Consider the following 17,899-nt stretch of genomic DNA (forward strand, 5'->3'; position numbering starts at 1 on the left):
AGCAGACCAGACAGACACCCTTAATTTTATCAGGCGTAACAACCAGCATTTAGCACGTGTTTTAACCCATCTCCTGTCTCTGAGGACAGAAGCCCCTCAAACCTTTGTGTACTGTAGATTAAACAGTATAACACTATAGTACTAGAATGTTAATGTATGTAAAAACTATGTATGAAGAGGTTATTGTAAGAATGTATTTCTGGATTCTAGTGCTGCCTCAAACTTGTGCTACTTGTGGTTGCTGAATAAAGAGGCTATTTCACCGCTCATTGATTTCAGTCATTATTTGAATCGATCCCACACTCCCATCATGCATTCGTCAAATCTTTTTAAGTGCTTATATATAACAATATACATAAATTCGAAAACCAATTCGTCCTAATCTGAGGGATTAAGCTCATTTCCCAGAATGCATACAATGATAATACTGAGACAAGGGGCAATTCTCATTGTTCACAGCATCCTTCTCTTTTGTCAAGAACAGATTACAGCAACAGAGATTTGCACAGCAAAAGACCTCCCTTCCTGGTTCAACAATCCATACAGTTTCCCTTTCTAAAACAATCATAGCAAGAGAGACATCAAACAAGGATCTCATTCAACTACAGTCAGATATAAAATTTTCATGATTGCAGCATCTACTCAAAAGAGTTTAAATTTTCTGAAATAAAATAATCTCAGTAACAAACACAACATTGGACAAACGGGCAGAAAACTGGTCACCGGGATGCATGAACATCAACTAGACCCCCTCTCACTAGCATCTTTACAGACAGATAAGGAAGGACACCACTTCGACTGGGACAATATGTCCATCCTAGAACGAGACAGAGGCACGTGCGAGAATTCCTTGAAGCATGGCACTCCAACCAGAACTCTATCAGCAAACACATTGACTTGGATCCTATTTACACCCCCTGAGAAAAAGAACAGGAAATGGCATCACCACAGAAACTGACATCACCAACCCAAGGAAACCTAAACACATAAATAAAAAGCAGACCATACCACCAGCGCTTCACCAGAGGCTCACTGATGATGTTACCTGGTATGGTGATGAAACATCTGAAAATGAACCTTCCAGCTCAGCAAGTAAACTTACATCCAGAATCATGTATATGCCTTGACTATCAAATCTTTCCTCTGTCCCCTCCCCTCAACCATTTGACTTATTGTAAACTAGTGACTATTCCAATATTCACATCATGAATCTTCACAGGAATGACATCATTATGTTTTTTCTTGTGAAGTCTGTATTTTCTTCATTTTGCTTTCCTTCCTAGTTGCATGGTACTAAAAGCTGAAGAGATGTCAACAAAGATAGTATAACACTGAGGGGGTCATTTTTTTGATATGAAGCTTGTAATTTTATGCATATACTTCATGCATCGGTAAGATCATTAGAGGTAGGAGGAAAAATCGGCCATTCAGACCATCGAGTCTGTTCTGCTATTCATTGAGATTGTGGTTGATCTGATAATCCTCAACTAACTTTCTTGCCATTTCCAACAACCTTTGATTTCCTTACTGATTAAAAACTGTCAATCTCAGCCTTGAATATACTTAACGACTCAACCTCAACAGCCTCTACAGTAAAGAATTGTGCAGATTTACTACCTTCTGAGAGAATAAATTCCTCCTTACATTATGCCTCCATTTTAAGGTGTCTTGATGCTTGTCCTTCTGCCTTACTCACACCTCAGTGAGACTGCCAGCTGACTGGCACTCTGAGTTGGTGTCCCATATCAGTAACTTGTCTGGCACCATTAATTGAACTGTAAACAGGGAGACATCCAATTAAGTGTGAGCCTTAAATAAAGTTGTATTGCCAGTATCTTAGGAACAAGTCTGGGCTAGGAGTCTGTGAACTGTCCGATATTGCATTAACCCCAATTACTATGCAATTATCATTTTGGATCCCTTGTAGCTGGACAGGTGGTAAGAGTGTGACTTATCAGACTCCAATCAGGCAGTAAGTAGTTGGGAAAGTAAATGGTATGTTGTTGGTCTTAATGCACAAAGGTTTGAGTCCAGCATCAAGAAGGTTTTACTGCAGCAGTACCTCAGGGTATTGTTGAGAGCACATTGCAATATTGTATTCACTCAGAGGATGGTGAACTTTGGAATTCTCCATCGCTGAAGGCTGTGGAGGCCAAGTCATTGAATATGGTTAAGACAGAAATAGATGGATTTCTGGAAAGTATGGATAGTAAGAGATATAGGGAGAGAGTAGGACATTGAGATAGAGGATCAGCCATGATCACGCAGAATGAGCTCGGTGAGCTGGATGTTGAGGGTGTGTTGCTGGGAAAGCACAGCAGACCAGGCAGCATCCAGGAATCGATGTTTCGAGCATAAGCCTTTCATCCAGAATGGGCTTATGAAGGGTTTATACCCAAAACGTCCGTTCTCCTGCTCCTCAGATGCTGCCCGGCCTGCTGTGCTTTCCCAGCAACCACTGTGGACTCTGATCTCCAGCATCTGTAGTCCTCACTTTCTCCTCGATGAGCTGGATGTCTGACTCCTCCTCCTCTGATTTTCTACATTTCTAATTTCAGAGAAACCCACCTGCCCGCACCAACATGGAGTGGCCCTTGCCCCCCTCCCCACCTGCCATGACATTCCATCACAGGCGTTCACCTGGTTACTCTCCAACAATAAAAGCCGCAAACAAAAACCTTTCCATGATTCCATGGTGTACATCTCTATGACTCTTTGACATCCTTACACAACAAACTTTTTCAAATCTGCAAACAGCTCTCTCAAGTCTGTTGACCTCCCCAGCAGAGTGCCGAAGTTTCCCTTTTGGTCAAGTAATGCCCCATCAAGCATTAAATGGCTGCAAGGCAGTCGGTATTGGCAGTGAGTGACACTTTGGATGGCAGGACAGGACACCCCACATCATGCCCTTTGTCCTTTTTTTGGCAGACACCCAGTGCAGTTTTGCTTTAAGAGGGGCCGCCTGTATTTAACAGTTGGGGGCTAACTGGAACATGTGCTAGTTTGACATGCAGATAGATTTGGCGGGAGTGGGTACTGCAGATGCTGGAGATTAGAGTCAAGATTAGAGTGATGCTGGAAACGCACAGCAGGTCAGGCAGCATCTGAGGAGCAGGAGACTCGACATTTTGGACAAAAACCCTAGATTCCCCCATTGCACATGCTGCCATTTCTTCTGAGGTCTCTGATCAATCAATAGTTGTATGTGCTGGGTCAGACAAATAAATTATTTCTGCTTAAATGGACCCCAACATTGCAATGGTTCATTAGTACTTCAGTGCTTGAGGATATAGCAAACAAAGAGGAGACTTCTGGTCAGCCATTTGTAGTATGTGTGGCCCACCAGGAATGAGGTGCTTTCCCAGGAGCCTGTAGATGCCAGCAGTAGTGGCCTACTGGGAGAGCCTTGGGCTCCAGGCACTGCTGCTCAGGCACTGTCAGAGCACTGATCCTCTACCTGTAGACATTGTTCTGTGGGTCTCACCTCCTTTCGGCTGGTGTTCACCCTTTCATAACATGTAGTTTGGTGATGAGGAGAAGCCGACCAGGATTACTCCTGATGCTGGTGGTGTCAGTGGTGTCATTTGTCAGAGGTTCAAGCTGGGGTGCTAACATGGCGTGTTGAAGGTTGGCAACTGGCAAGTGAAGGAAGGAGAGGCAAGTGGTAGATCGGTGAAGTGACCTTCAGGAAGCTGACAAAAGGGAAGACCTGCTTTGAACAGCATGCCTGGAACTCTGATCAATCTCACTGATCGAAAACCTTCCCAGCCTTTAGTTTCACTGAAGAAACTCTCCCTCTTGTGATCCTGAAAAAAGGCATCCTGGCTGGGAAATCCAGAACTGAAGGTTTCAGCAGGACGCTGTCAGCTCGTTGAATATTTTAACCACAGCTGTACAGATATTCCTCGCTCATGGTCAGCCCTGGCCTTGTCAAAGTTGCAGGACGATGTCAGGATCTCCATCTGATTCCGTGTCACTTGGAGGGGATTCAATTCCAGGACTTGTCCCAAACCGGTGCCTCCCTCCCTCCCACCCCCGACCTGGAAAACAATCGAGTCCTCCCCCCCGGTTATGTATTTAGCAATCGACAAATGGTCAGCTGGAATTTCCATTCATGTTGGTGGACGGCAAGTTCTGCAGCTCAGACTTTGTGGAGTAAAGCTCCACTGGTCAGAACTGAGAAGTACCGGGGGTGGGGGTGGGGGAGATTTCATGCCATAGGAAAGGCACAGTTCCTACACCGTCAGAGTGTGGGTATTTGATAAAGCCCAATCTACATTTGGACACCGATGCATCCCATCTGATGAGGAATCCGTACTTAAAGGCTAAATACTTTGTGTAGATATGTTTAAATGATGCTTTTGTTCTTAATTCACATTTCCATCGTTTGTAGTTTTTTTCCCCCACTTGTACTAGCATTATTTTCAGAAGAAACGTTTACCCTCTGACTTTTATCATGAGTTTCTTGACTCTGCAAGCAATTCCCACTAATACCGTGATCTCATCTGAAACTCGAGAATAACCTGCAACTGCCTATTTACTTTTCCAACTCGGCTGTAGAATCTGTATTTCTTTGTCCCCTCAGTCGGAAAGTGAACTTGCTCAGGGCTTTCTGTTGGCTGGGGGTTTTGATGGTGAGGGGAAGTCACAACAGAATAAATAACTATTTCGAATAGGCTGGACCAGGAAAACCAGCAGAAACCATCTTCTGAGGGAGGGAGTCGGGATGTGGACCTGTTCAGAAACCTGTCAGGTGTTGTAAACACCTACACAACAGGAAGAACATCACCTGTTGCTGTGGTTTCACTCAGTAACAGGCAATACCTGTACCTATGTTCTCTGAGCTTCAGTGGAAGGAGGAGGGGAAATCGTCTAGCGTCGGCTCTGCCTACTGGCTGGCCCTTCGATGAAAATTCTGTCATCTAACTGTTAAATATTAACCAGCCGTTTCAACATTTTCTCTTTTTTATCAGCCAAAAGTAGGAGCAGTTCCACCACCAACAATGGTAAGCTTTTTTAATCCAGATTTCCAATTTCTGCTCATATCTATTTTGTTAATACCAGTGTACCCATGACTTTAAATATAACGCGTACAGAAGATTTAACGAAAAGTGTGAAGCAACAGGTGGGGAACCTGGGAACGATACGTGTACAGTAACCCGAAAAGACTGCAGACTTTGGCCTTACTTTAGTTTCCCTCAAGATTCGGAAAAACACACTTTTCCTCAGGTATTTACCATGTATGAAGAGAATCATTAGTAAAATTAGTAAAAGCATCTTGCCCAAAATATCTGCTAATTCCTTATAAAAAAAATACGTTCAACAAAAACCTAGCTGAGAAAATGTGGCTGTTTGTAGCTTGGCTACTACTTAAAATCCTCGAGGAGAAAGTGAGGTCTGCAGTACTTAAAATCCCACTACCCCTCCCTAACCGAAGCATTAATGGCTCCTTTTAGTTTAACTATTATACCAACTGAATCACAATTTATTTCGTAGAATCCCTACAGTGTGGAAACAGGCCCTTCAGCCAAACAAGTCCACACCAACCCTACAAAGAGTAACCCACCCAGACCCATTCCCCATTATCCTACATTTACCCCTGACTAATGCACCTAACCTACACATCCCTGAACACTATGGACAATTTAGCATGGCCAATCCACCTAACCTGCACATCTTTGTGACTGTGGGAGGAAACTGGAGCACCCAGAGCAAACCCATTCAGACACGGGGAGAATGTGCAAACTCCACACAGACAGTTTCCCGAGGCTGGAATTGAACCAGGGGGCCTGGTGCTGTGGGACAGCAGTGCTAACCACTGAGCCACCCCTGTTATTATGCATTAAGTATCAAACACAACAATTGTTGTTACATTGGCTTTTGGACTCAGAATTGTCATCTTTGTCCAGATTTGACCCCCTTTCCTTTCCTCTTTACCTGACATTGCTGTTTTATACTGGTTGTGACCCCACTCTCAACAATAGTCTTTAATGACTTTATCCAAATGACCATTCCAAGTGAGAAGCTGTTTCACTGCTCGCAGGATCTCCTTTAACCCTGAGTCTGGTTTCACCCGAATTTCCCACATATTTTTCAGCAAGAATTATTAATGATCAGGAGAAGGCTCTGTGGATAATTTGTTTTTCATTACCCACCCTGGGGACTTTGTTACCATTCAGAGTGCCTCCCTACTCCCAAACAATGCCAGCTGAGACAGGTTGGATTAGCACAGACTGCCGAGTAATGGTATAGAACCGTTCCAGGTTGTCTGATCAAGCGTCTCAGAACAGGCTGAAGTTATTGTAAAGGCAGAGGGAAGTCAGTGGGGGTAATGTTTATTTCTTTGTGATGAATCCAACTTCCTGTAAACTGTATGGATCTCTCAAAAGTATCTGTTGACAGTCATAGAGTCATAGAGTCATAGAGATGTGCAGCATGGAAACAGACCCTTCGGCCCAACCCATCCATGCCAACCAGATATCCCAACCCAATCTAGTCCCACCTGCTGCACGCAGCCCATATCCCTCCAAACCGTTCCTATTCATATACCCATTCAGATACCTCTTAAATGTTGCAACAGTACCAGCCTCCACCACATCATCTGGCAGCTCATTCCATACATGTACCACCCTCTGCGTGAAAAAGTTGCCCCTTAGGTCTCTTTTATATCTTTTCCCTCTCACCCTAAACCTATGCCCTCTAGTTCTGGACTCCCCGACCCCATGGAAAAGACTTTGCCTATTTCTCCTATCCATGCCCCTCATAATTTTGTAAACCTCCATAAGATCACCCCTTAGCCTCTGACGCTCCAGGGAAAACAGCCCCAGCCTGTTCAGCCTCTCCCTGTAACTGAGATCCTCCAACCCTGGCAACATCCTTGTAAATCTTTTCTGAACCCTTTCAACTTTCACAACATCTTTCCGATAGGAAGGAGACCAGAATTGCACGCAATATTCCAACAGTGGCCTAACCAATGTCCTGTACAGCCGCAACATGACCTCCCAACTCCTGTACTCAATACTCTGACCAATAAAGGAAAGCATATCAAATGCCTTCTTCACTATTCTATCTACCTGCGACTCCACTTTCAAGGAGCTATCAACCTGCACTCCAAGGTCTCTTTGTTCAGCAACACTCCCTAGGACTTTACCATTAAGTGTATAAGTCCTGCTAAGATTTGCTTTCCCAAAATGCAACACCTCGCATTTATCTGAATTAAACTCCATCTGCCACTTCTCAGCCCATTGGCCCATCTGATCAAGATCCCCTTGTAATCTGAGGTAACCCTCTTCGCTGTCCACTACACCTCAGATTTTGGTGTCATCTGCAAACTTATTAACTGTACCTCTTATGCTTGCATCCAAATCATTTATGTAAATGACAAAAAATAGAGGGCCCATTACTGATCCTTGTGGCACTCCACTGGTCACAGGCTTCCAGTTTGAAAAACAACCCTCCATTACCACGCTCTGTCTTCTATCTTTGAGCCAGTTCTGTATCCAAATGGCTAGTTCTCCCTGTATTCCATGAGATCTAACCTTGCTAACTAGTCTCCCATGGGGAACCTTGTCGAATGCCTTACTGAAGTCCATATAGATCACATCTACTGCTCTGCCCTCATCAATCTTCTTTGTTACTCCTTCAAAAACTCAATAAAGTTTGTGAGACATGATTTCCTACCAAGTCATAGCTGTTAAATTTGATCAGGGTGACATTTCTCAATTATAAACACAAATTATACCAGAAATAGACACATATCGACATAGAAAACCATATCAGTAACATTGACCACAAGGGCAGTTAGTGACATTAATATGTTCACTCTTCTGACCTTTCTTTCCCTATCGTTTACTTCTCTCTTATGTACTTTATTCTGTGTTTCTCACTGTTTCTTTGTAGGTACAGGATTTAAAACAAAAATGGACCTCTTCACATAAGAAGGGCAGCTCTAAGTATTTCTAATAGATGACTTTAAGTATAACTAGATCTCATGGAATATCTTGGTCTCCAAATACCTTAATATTAAGGTATCAGGAATTTTCCCGACAGTGCAGTCACAGGATGTTTAGTTTGGACTGAGCAGTGCAGTGTTCAACACAAAGCCTTTATTGAAGTGAAATTGAAGATGTCTGCCTCTAGGGTGAGTGCCTCATGGTAGTAGTCACATGACAAAAGCAATAAGCAGATTATGACAGACATTTGTGTTTGATTGCATTTTAATCCAAACATCCTCATTTTGTTCCACAAAAAAAATAGGCATTGTCATGCAGATAGTTTGAGAGAGCCAAGTTCCCAACAATAGTCTTCTTATTCCTTAGCAATTCATTATTTTCACCAGTCTCCATGACTGCCTGGTATATATAGTCCTTAAATCGTGCTAGTCCCTTAATGACATGTGCACATGTCGTTATAATTGGGTTAATCTGGGTGATGTCCCTTCCACAGAGACTGTTATTCCTATGTTATTTGGTTTGCTGCAGTAGACATTGTTGTGTTTCTGCATTTTGGGTTGCTGTGGACTTCAGAGTCTGATGATTGACGTATAGGTGTGTAGGTGCTGCTTCATCCCTTCCCAATCAGCTGCCTGCGGTATAGGAACACCTTCTCAGCTGAGTCTATGTGCCTGTGGTTGCAACAATATATCTGGTAGTTCACTTTGATCACTTGTGAACTAGTTTACATCAGCTCCACGCTAGTCCCAAGTTATCACTTGGGCTGGCTTTTGTTGAATGTTTGTACTCTGACTAGATCTCCAACACTCAATTCTCACAATGGTTTAGCAGTCTTGACAAAATGAGATTTGGCTTTCCACCATTTTATCATGCTTTCTCACTCACACCTGTTACTACAACTGGCTTCCATAGTTTTTGCTTTTGGAAGAGTAGTTTATGTGTGGCATGACATTAGTCTTTGTATTGGACTCCTTTCCAAGCCTTCAGTATGTGTGCTTGTCCATTCAAGAATTGCTTTGTATATATCTGGGCCAGATTCTCTCGATTTGTTTATGATTCCTTTAGCAATTTACACTGCCACCTCAAGCCTTTCCTTTTGACTCTGGATAAATGTGGGGATGATGTATGGTTTTGAACTTGCCAATTTTTCATGAAGCAACTGAATTCTTCACTTGTGACACATTGGGAATGGAATAGTGTGCAGATTGAACATTCAACACACAGTCATTGAAGTTGACTGGTTCACTACCTATGACTTGAATTTTACTCTACTGTGACAAGATAATCAGTTCCTGGGAGTGTGAAGAGATCTCCTCCCAGCTTCATTTTGTCTGGGCTGTCATCAGCAGCTCTCTAGTTTGCCTAGCTTAATATTATTTAAAGCACTGAACTACCCCAGTGTGGTCCCTTCTTTTGTTGCTCATGTTTGGCCAGGACAGCATATCTCTTGCCTTCCTCAGACTTGATTCAATTCCTTAATGATCTGAGTAGCTGTACTTTAACATCTGTCCTCTCAACTCCGTTGGGATAATGACTATTGCCTTTATGCAATAGGCCAGCTCAGGCTGTCAATTCACCGCTGTATGCCCAATGTGCCCTTATAACAATTGATGTATCCTTGATACTTTCTGGCCATCCTTTATCTCTACATCATGAAACAGTTGGAAATTTGGACCTTGTTAGTTTTCTTGAATGGAGCAAGGCACTAGTCTGTTGTTTTCAGGGTTTTCCATTAGGCTGATAACTTCCAGAGCAATACAAGCTGCTGTTTCACCTTGAACTTGGAATATTTCACATTTTCTTGTAGCATCCTCCATTGTCATCACCCAGATGGCTGCTCCTCAATAACATGCTTCCATTGCTCGTATGTCACTCTGATTGCAGAGATATCATCTGGATGTAACAGTCTTTGCAGACATTTTGGAACAGATGGTAGCAGCTTGAGAAAAATGCTTTGAAGTGATTTGTGGTTTGACTCAACTGTCACATTGTGATGTATAAGTCAATATTGACGCATGGTCAGACCCTAGGCCTTGTATTATGCCAATAGATGTCCAGGCACAAAGCGCAGAACAATCACTGATACAGCACACAAATACTGCTGAAGACATCATGCAGAAAAGCAGCATGTTCAGCTAGGGGGAAGCCGTGTTCTCACTGCAAGAAGCTGAATCATTTTGTACATACGTTTATGGCTAAAAAGAAACACAATTAGCCAGTAAAGAGGGCCAATGGAGAGATACGGTTGAAGACTCTGATGAATACACCATACAACAGATTAATTCAGTCAAGTTAATATGTGAGACATGTTTCTTAACTTTTAGAATAAGGACGATAGAAGCCTCAGGTCAACTTGGAATGTCAGATAGATATTGGCACGTCATGAAACATCAAGACCTGTGCAGAGTGGTTCAACACAATGATTCATAAATTAAGCCCTTGAAGGAAAGGTTTAGAATATATAATGGCACCATATTTGTGCCAGGAGGACAGGTTACTCTGTGAGCCCATTGAAATAACACGAATGAGGATCTGGAGTTCCAGATCATTGAGCAAGCAATTATAACTTGTCATGAAAATGTTCTATCTGTTGATTCACAGCCTTGACACTTCTGCACAGGTCAGTTATTCTGCTGAGTGTGAGTTTGTCTTCTTTTAGTTGGAATGTTTTTACTTTGTGATCCCTTTTTCCTAGAACACGCGAATTAATTGATCCTTTAATTGTACCGGTTCAGAGTTTTCTGCACATGGTTTTAATGATGCTATGCTTGATCAATGCACTCTTTCCACTTTGTTCCCTCATATTGAAAACATACTGCTCATACATAACATTCATTTAAGGCTTAAATCATGTCTTCAAAGCTTTTAAAATTCCTGCCGTGTGTTTTTTTCTGGTAATCAGAGAGGTTGAAAGGGGAGTAGTACTTTGAAACAATCTCTTCTCAACAGGGATAGAAGTGTTGTGGCTTGTACTTCTTCTGGTTTGACCAACGAATCCTTAATTATGATTCTGCCATTATTCATAAAAATTCCCAGTTCTGTCTCTTATCCCTGGTGAACAGGAGTTGGTAGGGGAAAAGCTGCCATTTTTGCTCATGGACTGATCTTCACTTTGTTTTCAACTAGCAGAAATCAAATAAACCCTGCAGCTTTTTATTTCAGTTCACCATTTCTGACACCATGTTTGGTAGAAACATAGAAACATAGAAGATAGGAGCAGGAGGGGGCCATTCGGCCCTTCGAAACTGCTCCACCAATTCATCGCAATCGTGACTGATCGTCCAACTCAGTAACCTAATCTTGTTATCTCCATATAACCATTGATCTCATTTGTCCCATGTGCTATATCTAGCTGCCTCTTGAATACATTCGATGTTTTGGCATCAACTACTTCCTGTGGTAATGAATTCCTCACCATGCTTTGGGTGAAGAAATGTTTCCTCATCTCTCTCCTAAATGATCCACCCCAAAATCTCAGACTGTGACCCCTGGTTCTGGACACACCCACCATCGGGAACATCCTCCTTGCATCTACCCTGTCTAGTCCTGTTAGAATAATGAAAGTCTCTATGAGATTCCCCCCTCAATCTTCTGAACTCCAGAGAAAATAATCCTAACCGAGTCAATCTCTCTTGACACGTCAGTCCCATCATCCCTGGAATCAGCCTGGTAAACCTTCGCTGTAATCCCTCAAGAGCAAGAGCATCCATCCTCAGAAAAGGAGACCAAAACTGCACACAATATGTACTTGGCAGTACTGTGTTCCACACAAGGCCTTTTTTTGAAGTGAAACCCATGATGTCTGCCTACAGGGGGATGTACCTCATGGTAGAGATCATATGACTATGGCATACTAGCATAGACATTTGAACGTGATCGCAATTCAAACCAAACACAAGAGGACACCATCCTCAGGCAGAAAATATAAACATTTGGTCTCCTGTGTGTTGGTCACACAAATAAAAGTGAGCAGTTAATCGGATAAACATATCAAACCAAAACAGGCAAGACATGATCAAACCACCTTGTAAAGAATTCAACTGGAATTCAGAGACATTTGGGGAAGTATTTTAAAAAGGCAGTGTCGTCATGAAAAGTTGCTCACAAAGACTTCTATTCAAAGTGTGAGAACAGACATATATCTGAATGATGAAAAGATAAATTCAACAGAATTGACATTGTGAGAAACAAAGCTCACTCTCGTCAATAATTTCAGTCCGAGACAAGATCTGAATCAGTAGTGACATTTATTTCACACTTGCAAATGGGTGTGATGTCCACAAGGCAGGGACAAAACACACTGAATTCAACAAATACTCAATATTTATATAATTTGGTTTCTATATTTTTTTATCTCATTGCTCCTCTCCTGTTTACATCCTTCACTTCCCTAAGAATGGCGCCCATTACTCTTTGTTCATCTCTTGTCTTATCCGGCCTTGTCTGTGACAAAATGCTTATTTCTGGCCTCACAAGGCCATTTGACCTCATCCTGCTGTAGGTCATTGTTAGGCACATCCTTTGCTTACGATTATCTACTCCCTCCATCTGTGCTGCCCCTCACAGCATCTTATCTCGTTGCCTGTATATCTACCATTGTTTTGCAGTCCCATTTCTTTCTTGCATACATTTTTAGCTAATACAAAAAAAATCACGCATTTCCTCCACACAGCTCCCATTCCTGCCGACTCAGCCCCCGGCCGAAACAACTACACAACGGTGTGAGTTCATTCACCCCGCACTAGTAATTATAATTGCAGAACTAACATTAATTTACCTATATCCCACAACATCATTGCTTTATTGTTAGCAAATAAGTAAAACAAAAAAGTTTTGGCAACATCTTTTCATTCAGACTGGGCAAAAGCTCCCCTCCCTGGAGGGAACTTCTTCAGCTGGAGTGTGGTGAATCTGTGGAACTCATTGCCACAGAAGGCTGTGGAGACCAAGTCTCTGAGTGTATTTAAGACAAAGATAAATAGATTCTTGATTAGTAGGGGATCAAGGATTACTGGGAGAAGGCAAGAGAATGGAGTTGAGAAACATAATTGGCCATGATTGAATGGTGGATCAGACTAGATTGGCCAAATGGCTGAACTTTGCTCCTATATCTTACAGTGTTATGACAACAGGAGAAATAATTGGGTGAATTGACTCCTGAGAGATTCTCATCTTCTTCTCACAACCTCACCCATTAAGCTCTGGATGAATAGGTCAATTTGGAAACATTTATTTGACCCATTACTAATTAAAGCCCTTAACTGCTCAATGACCAAATGAGGGCCTCAACTCACCACTTCCCTGATTACTTGCCTTCCCAGCAGGTGAGAAAGGTGGTTAGTTTCCCAATTGGGAAATCTGCCCACCAGGGTGAATGATGTGCCTCTGTTATCCCAATCAGCAGGGTGGGGGTGGCAATTGGAGGCAGGGATGAAGGGACAAAGGAATATCTCTGAAAACCACCCTATTACCCATGTCTCTGACTCTCCCTCTATCCTCAACGCCAGCCAACAAGACCAAATGATATTGCCACTGGACATCCCGAGGGGTAAGCCTCCACTGACTTGGTTTTAGGACCCAGATACATCTGTTGATTCGGGACACCTTGCAATAGCCAAGTCACTAACGTGTGCTCTGGTTATCAGCTGTTAACAGGCTGGTTGGTATATGACAGATTGTGCTATCTCAGCAAATAGGGGTGGTGTGTTAGTTGTCAACTCCCACACTTTGACTGAAAATGGGAACAGTGCTTCTACACGAAGCCAGTGATTGTCCATCTTTTTTCTTTAAATTATACCATCAGATAATAACAATCTAGCAACAGGGATTTAGGTGGAAGAAGAAATAAGTGTGAAATGCATAAAGCATTTCCTAATGGTTGGGGTTGAAAATGAGTGGACTCAGAAATTGTTTGTTCCTTTCTTGCTTTCATTTTGTTTTTAACCCCTGTCTACCGGATCTGCAGTTTTCTGGCCAAGAATGATGATGTCTGACCACTCATTGTAGATCCTCTGTAATTAGTCTGACAGATTAAAAGAAAACAGCAACCACTGAGTCCCTTGTGCTTCCTTACCTATTAAGAATGGATGACTTTTCTCGATTTGGAGACACCAGTGTTGTACTGGAGTGTACAAAGTTAAAAATCACAGAACACCAGGTTATATTTGGAAGTACTAGCTTTCCAAGTGCTGCTCCTTCATCAGGTGGTTGTGGCCACAATCCTTCCCCACCCACCATGTGTCCAGAGTCCGTGACTATGCTTCAGGGGCCTCCCAGGAATCTCAGCAGCAAAGACTGCTCTCCCGGGCTCTATCAGTCAATCAGATTGGACAGCAGTTTCATTGCATTGACTGGGAGGGGGCAAACTCCAATTGAGTATTCTCTCTGAGGGACAGTTTCTTCTTTTAGAGCCAGCTGGTCTGCCATCAACATTTCTTCCACAGATTGTGATGGGACTGAGCAACCACCAACTCCCACACTGTCAAATTCTCTTTGGACAATCCAACCCCTGATCTCTGTTCCTTATTCCAGATGGGAAAATCCTGCTCTCGGTGCCAGTTTAACATATCGTCCAAGAGATGGCAGCACTGACAGTGGCTGCATTACCACAGATGTGCCTGAAGGTGGCAGTCCACAACAGCTTTCTGGAGTGAAACCTAAAAACTGTCTGACCCAGGGACTAGAGTGCTGGTAAATGAGTCACACATTCAAGACTGTCATTTTTGTAATGATGAAGCACCATTAGTTGTGGCAGTGAATTTTGTGAATAGAGAAAATACAAGTAAGTTATTAAAGGTGAGGTTTATTTCCAAAGGAGTTTAAATTCATGTCTCCATCCAAAACAGCATAAAGGATGAGCAACAAATACCACATTGCCCATGACACTCACATCCCATGAAAGAATTAATTTTTAAAAACTATTGATATAGCTGTTTCAGTGAGTCGGCAATGGCAACCTTCAGGATGTTGATAATGAGGAATCCACCAGTCGTAATGACGTTGATGTCAATGGTTAGATTCTTTGTGTTGTAGATGGTCATTCCCTGGCACTTGTATGGCATGAATGTCACTTACCACTTTGCAGCCAAAGCCTGGTGTTGTCTAAGCCTTATGGTATGTTGGCATGAACTGCTTTAGTATCTGAAGAGTTGCAAATGTTGCTAAACATTGTGCAATCATCAGTGAACATCTCCACTTCTAACCTTTTAATGGAAGGAAGGTCATCAATGAAACTGCTGAAGATGATTGGGACAGGACGCTACCCTAAGGAATTCCTTCAGTGATGTTCTGGAACTGAAATGACTGGCGACCAAAAGCCACAAGCATTTTTCTTTAAGCTAGGTATGACTCCACTCACCAATTTTTCCCTTGATTCCCACTGAATTCAGTTCAGCTAGGGCTCACTGCACAATTGATGCAAAGCTATCTTGATATCAACAGTAGGCACTCTCCCCAGTTTAAGATATACCTCTTACAGCTACATGAGCTGAATGAAACTACATATATCTAAAGCACAACATGGCAAGTTGTTGGACATTGAAGTTTGCCAAGTCAGAGTACATTATGTGGCGTTTCCATCTTCAGTATTTCTTCCAGGTTGTGTTCGACATGGAGGAGTACTGAATCATAGGCAGAGGATGTGCAGTAGGTAGCAATCAACAGGAAGATTACTTGTCTAGGTTTGATGCCGTGCGACTTCATGGGGTTTGGAGTCAATGTTGAGGACTGCCAGATGTGGAGCTACGGAGGCTGAGGGGTGACCTTACAGATGTTTATAAAATCATGAGGAGAAATGATGGGGTGAATAGTCAAGGTCTTTTCCCCAGGGTAGGGGAGGATGGTCGAAAACTAAAAGTTATAGGTTTAAGGTGAGAGTGGAAAGATCGAAAAAGGACTTGAGAGATAACTTTTTCTTGAAGAGGGTGATGTATGTATGGAACAAGTTGCCAGAGGAAGTGGTGGAGGCTGGTACAATTACAGCATTTAAAAGGTATCTGAATAGGTACATGAATAGGAAGGTATTAGTGAGAAATGGGTCAAATGCTAGCTAATGGGACTGGGTCAGATTGGGATGTCTGGTCAGTGCAGACGAGTTGGACCAAAGGGTCTGCTTCTGAGCTATATGACTCTCTGACAAATTTGTCCTAATATATTCCACTGTAGAGCCAACTCTAGTAGTTCTCTCCTGTTGGTTTGCCAGGATGTACCAAGGAGTGGTAATGGTGTGTCAGGTACTCGTCTGCAAGTTACTATTCTGTGACTGTGACTATCTCACTCGGTTGCTCAGCTAGTCTGCAGGACAGCTCCCGTAATTTTGGCCACAAACCCCCATAGGGTGGTTATGAGAACTGGGCAGGGGCTCAGTGCTTGGGTCATTGCTGAGTAATTTGCCAATCTTATTCCTTTTGCTCTTTTCAGCATCACAAAGCAGCTTGCATTTTGCAGGACAGTTAAGAGTCAACCACATTATTGAGGGACTGGAGTCACATGTAGGTTGAGCCAGGTAACAACAGCAGATTTCCATTCCAACAGGACTTCAGAAAGTAACTCATTTTAACTTTTCATGTTAACTTAAAATGAACAAGGAGGGTGAAGACCATCTGACTGGTTAGTTTGATGGCCTAGTTTGGCTTTCTGACCAGTTGAATTGATGCTGACAGCCTTCTGTCTTGCTTTCCAAAGTTAAATGATTACTCGTGGCCATCTCCAAGCTGGGGAGGGGTGGAGGGGTGGGGGGCAGTGGGATGGGGAGAAAAGTTCATTTTTCTTGTAGAACAGTGACAAGTTGATACATTGTTTGACAAGCTGACTATCAGTTTGATATATTGGCATTTGATATGAAAAGGTTAAAGGCTATTCATTTTACAAGGGCAATAGAATGAAGATCTCCCTGGGTCTAGGGAGGCAACACACCATTTTGATTTCTCACTTCGGCCGCCGAAATGTCTGTCTATGCCTCTGGCTAGAGAGTCCCCTATCACAGTGGATCGCTTGGAACCTGGCATACCCCTTGTTACATTAGAACCACTCTCGATACCAGAAACTTGGCTGTTCGTGTTACACTCCCCTGAGAGTCCATCACCCCCTACATTTTCCAAAACAGCATACTTGTTTGAAATGGGAATAGCCACAGGAGACTACTGCATTACCTGTCTCCATCTCGTACCTTTCCTGGAGTTAACCCATCTACCTGACCATATGTGCAGCTTTACTCCTTTCCTATAACTGCCATCCATCACACCCCCTAGTTCCTGTAAATTCCTCCTTGCCTCCAAATGCTACTCCAACCAATCCATGCAATGTGATAGGATACACAACCAAAGACACTTCTTGCAGACATAATCATCAGTAACATGGAAACTCTCCCTAAACTCCCACATCCGACAGGAAGGGCACATCGCTCTACTAAAGGCCATCTTTGCATCTTAACAATCTACAGAAAATAGCACAGTCTTACTGCTCTAAAGAAACACTGCTGCAGGCTAGCTTAATACTTTTGTTTTATATTTTGTTAAATTTAAATTTAACCAGAATACAGATCTCAATAAAAATATATAATCAATAAAGAACCCATGCTACTGACTATTGTGGACTTTTTTAAAAAAGTTACAAGGTTACACTGACAAACCTTGCTGCCATGCTGTGAGCTCCCCTTCATGGGTTCCTCCGCGGTCAGCGTAAATTTCACTTTTTGTTCATTTTTCTTGGACATGCTCCAATGTCCAGAGATATTTGAATTCAAACAGCAAAGGCAGTAGCTGTGCAGATTCTCTGCTGTGTCAGACAGCAGGGTACATTTCTTTCTCATTTAATTCACTGACCATGTGTCCACTGACCTTTGTCTCTCTTCCTCCTTTTTAAAGTGCTGTTGTTTTGATCTTCTTTTTCCCATTGTTCCAAACCAATGCAACAGCATATAAAAAAAGTAAATACTGCTTCTGAAATTC

At 42.6% G+C, this 17,899-nt stretch overlaps 1 protein-coding gene across 1 annotated transcript in view; it reads left to right on the forward strand.

Moving 5' to 3' along the window:
- Positions 1-4,904: 4,904 nt before the first annotated feature.
- si:ch73-234b20.5 (uncharacterized protein LOC449923 homolog) overlaps positions 4,905-17,899 on the forward strand; it is a 32,433-nt gene continuing 19,438 nt past the window's right edge. The window contains exon 1 of the mRNA XM_060831911.1: positions 4,905-5,006. Within this exon, the coding sequence (XP_060687894.1) occupies positions 5,004-5,006 (3 nt within the window). The 5' untranslated portion in view covers positions 4,905-5,003. The remainder of the gene's footprint in view (positions 5,007-17,899) is intronic.

The sequence above is a fragment of the Hemiscyllium ocellatum genome, chromosome 1 (assembly GCF_020745735.1).
Source record: "Hemiscyllium ocellatum isolate sHemOce1 chromosome 1, sHemOce1.pat.X.cur, whole genome shotgun sequence".
Lineage (NCBI taxonomy): Eukaryota > Metazoa > Chordata > Chondrichthyes > Orectolobiformes > Hemiscylliidae > Hemiscyllium > Hemiscyllium ocellatum.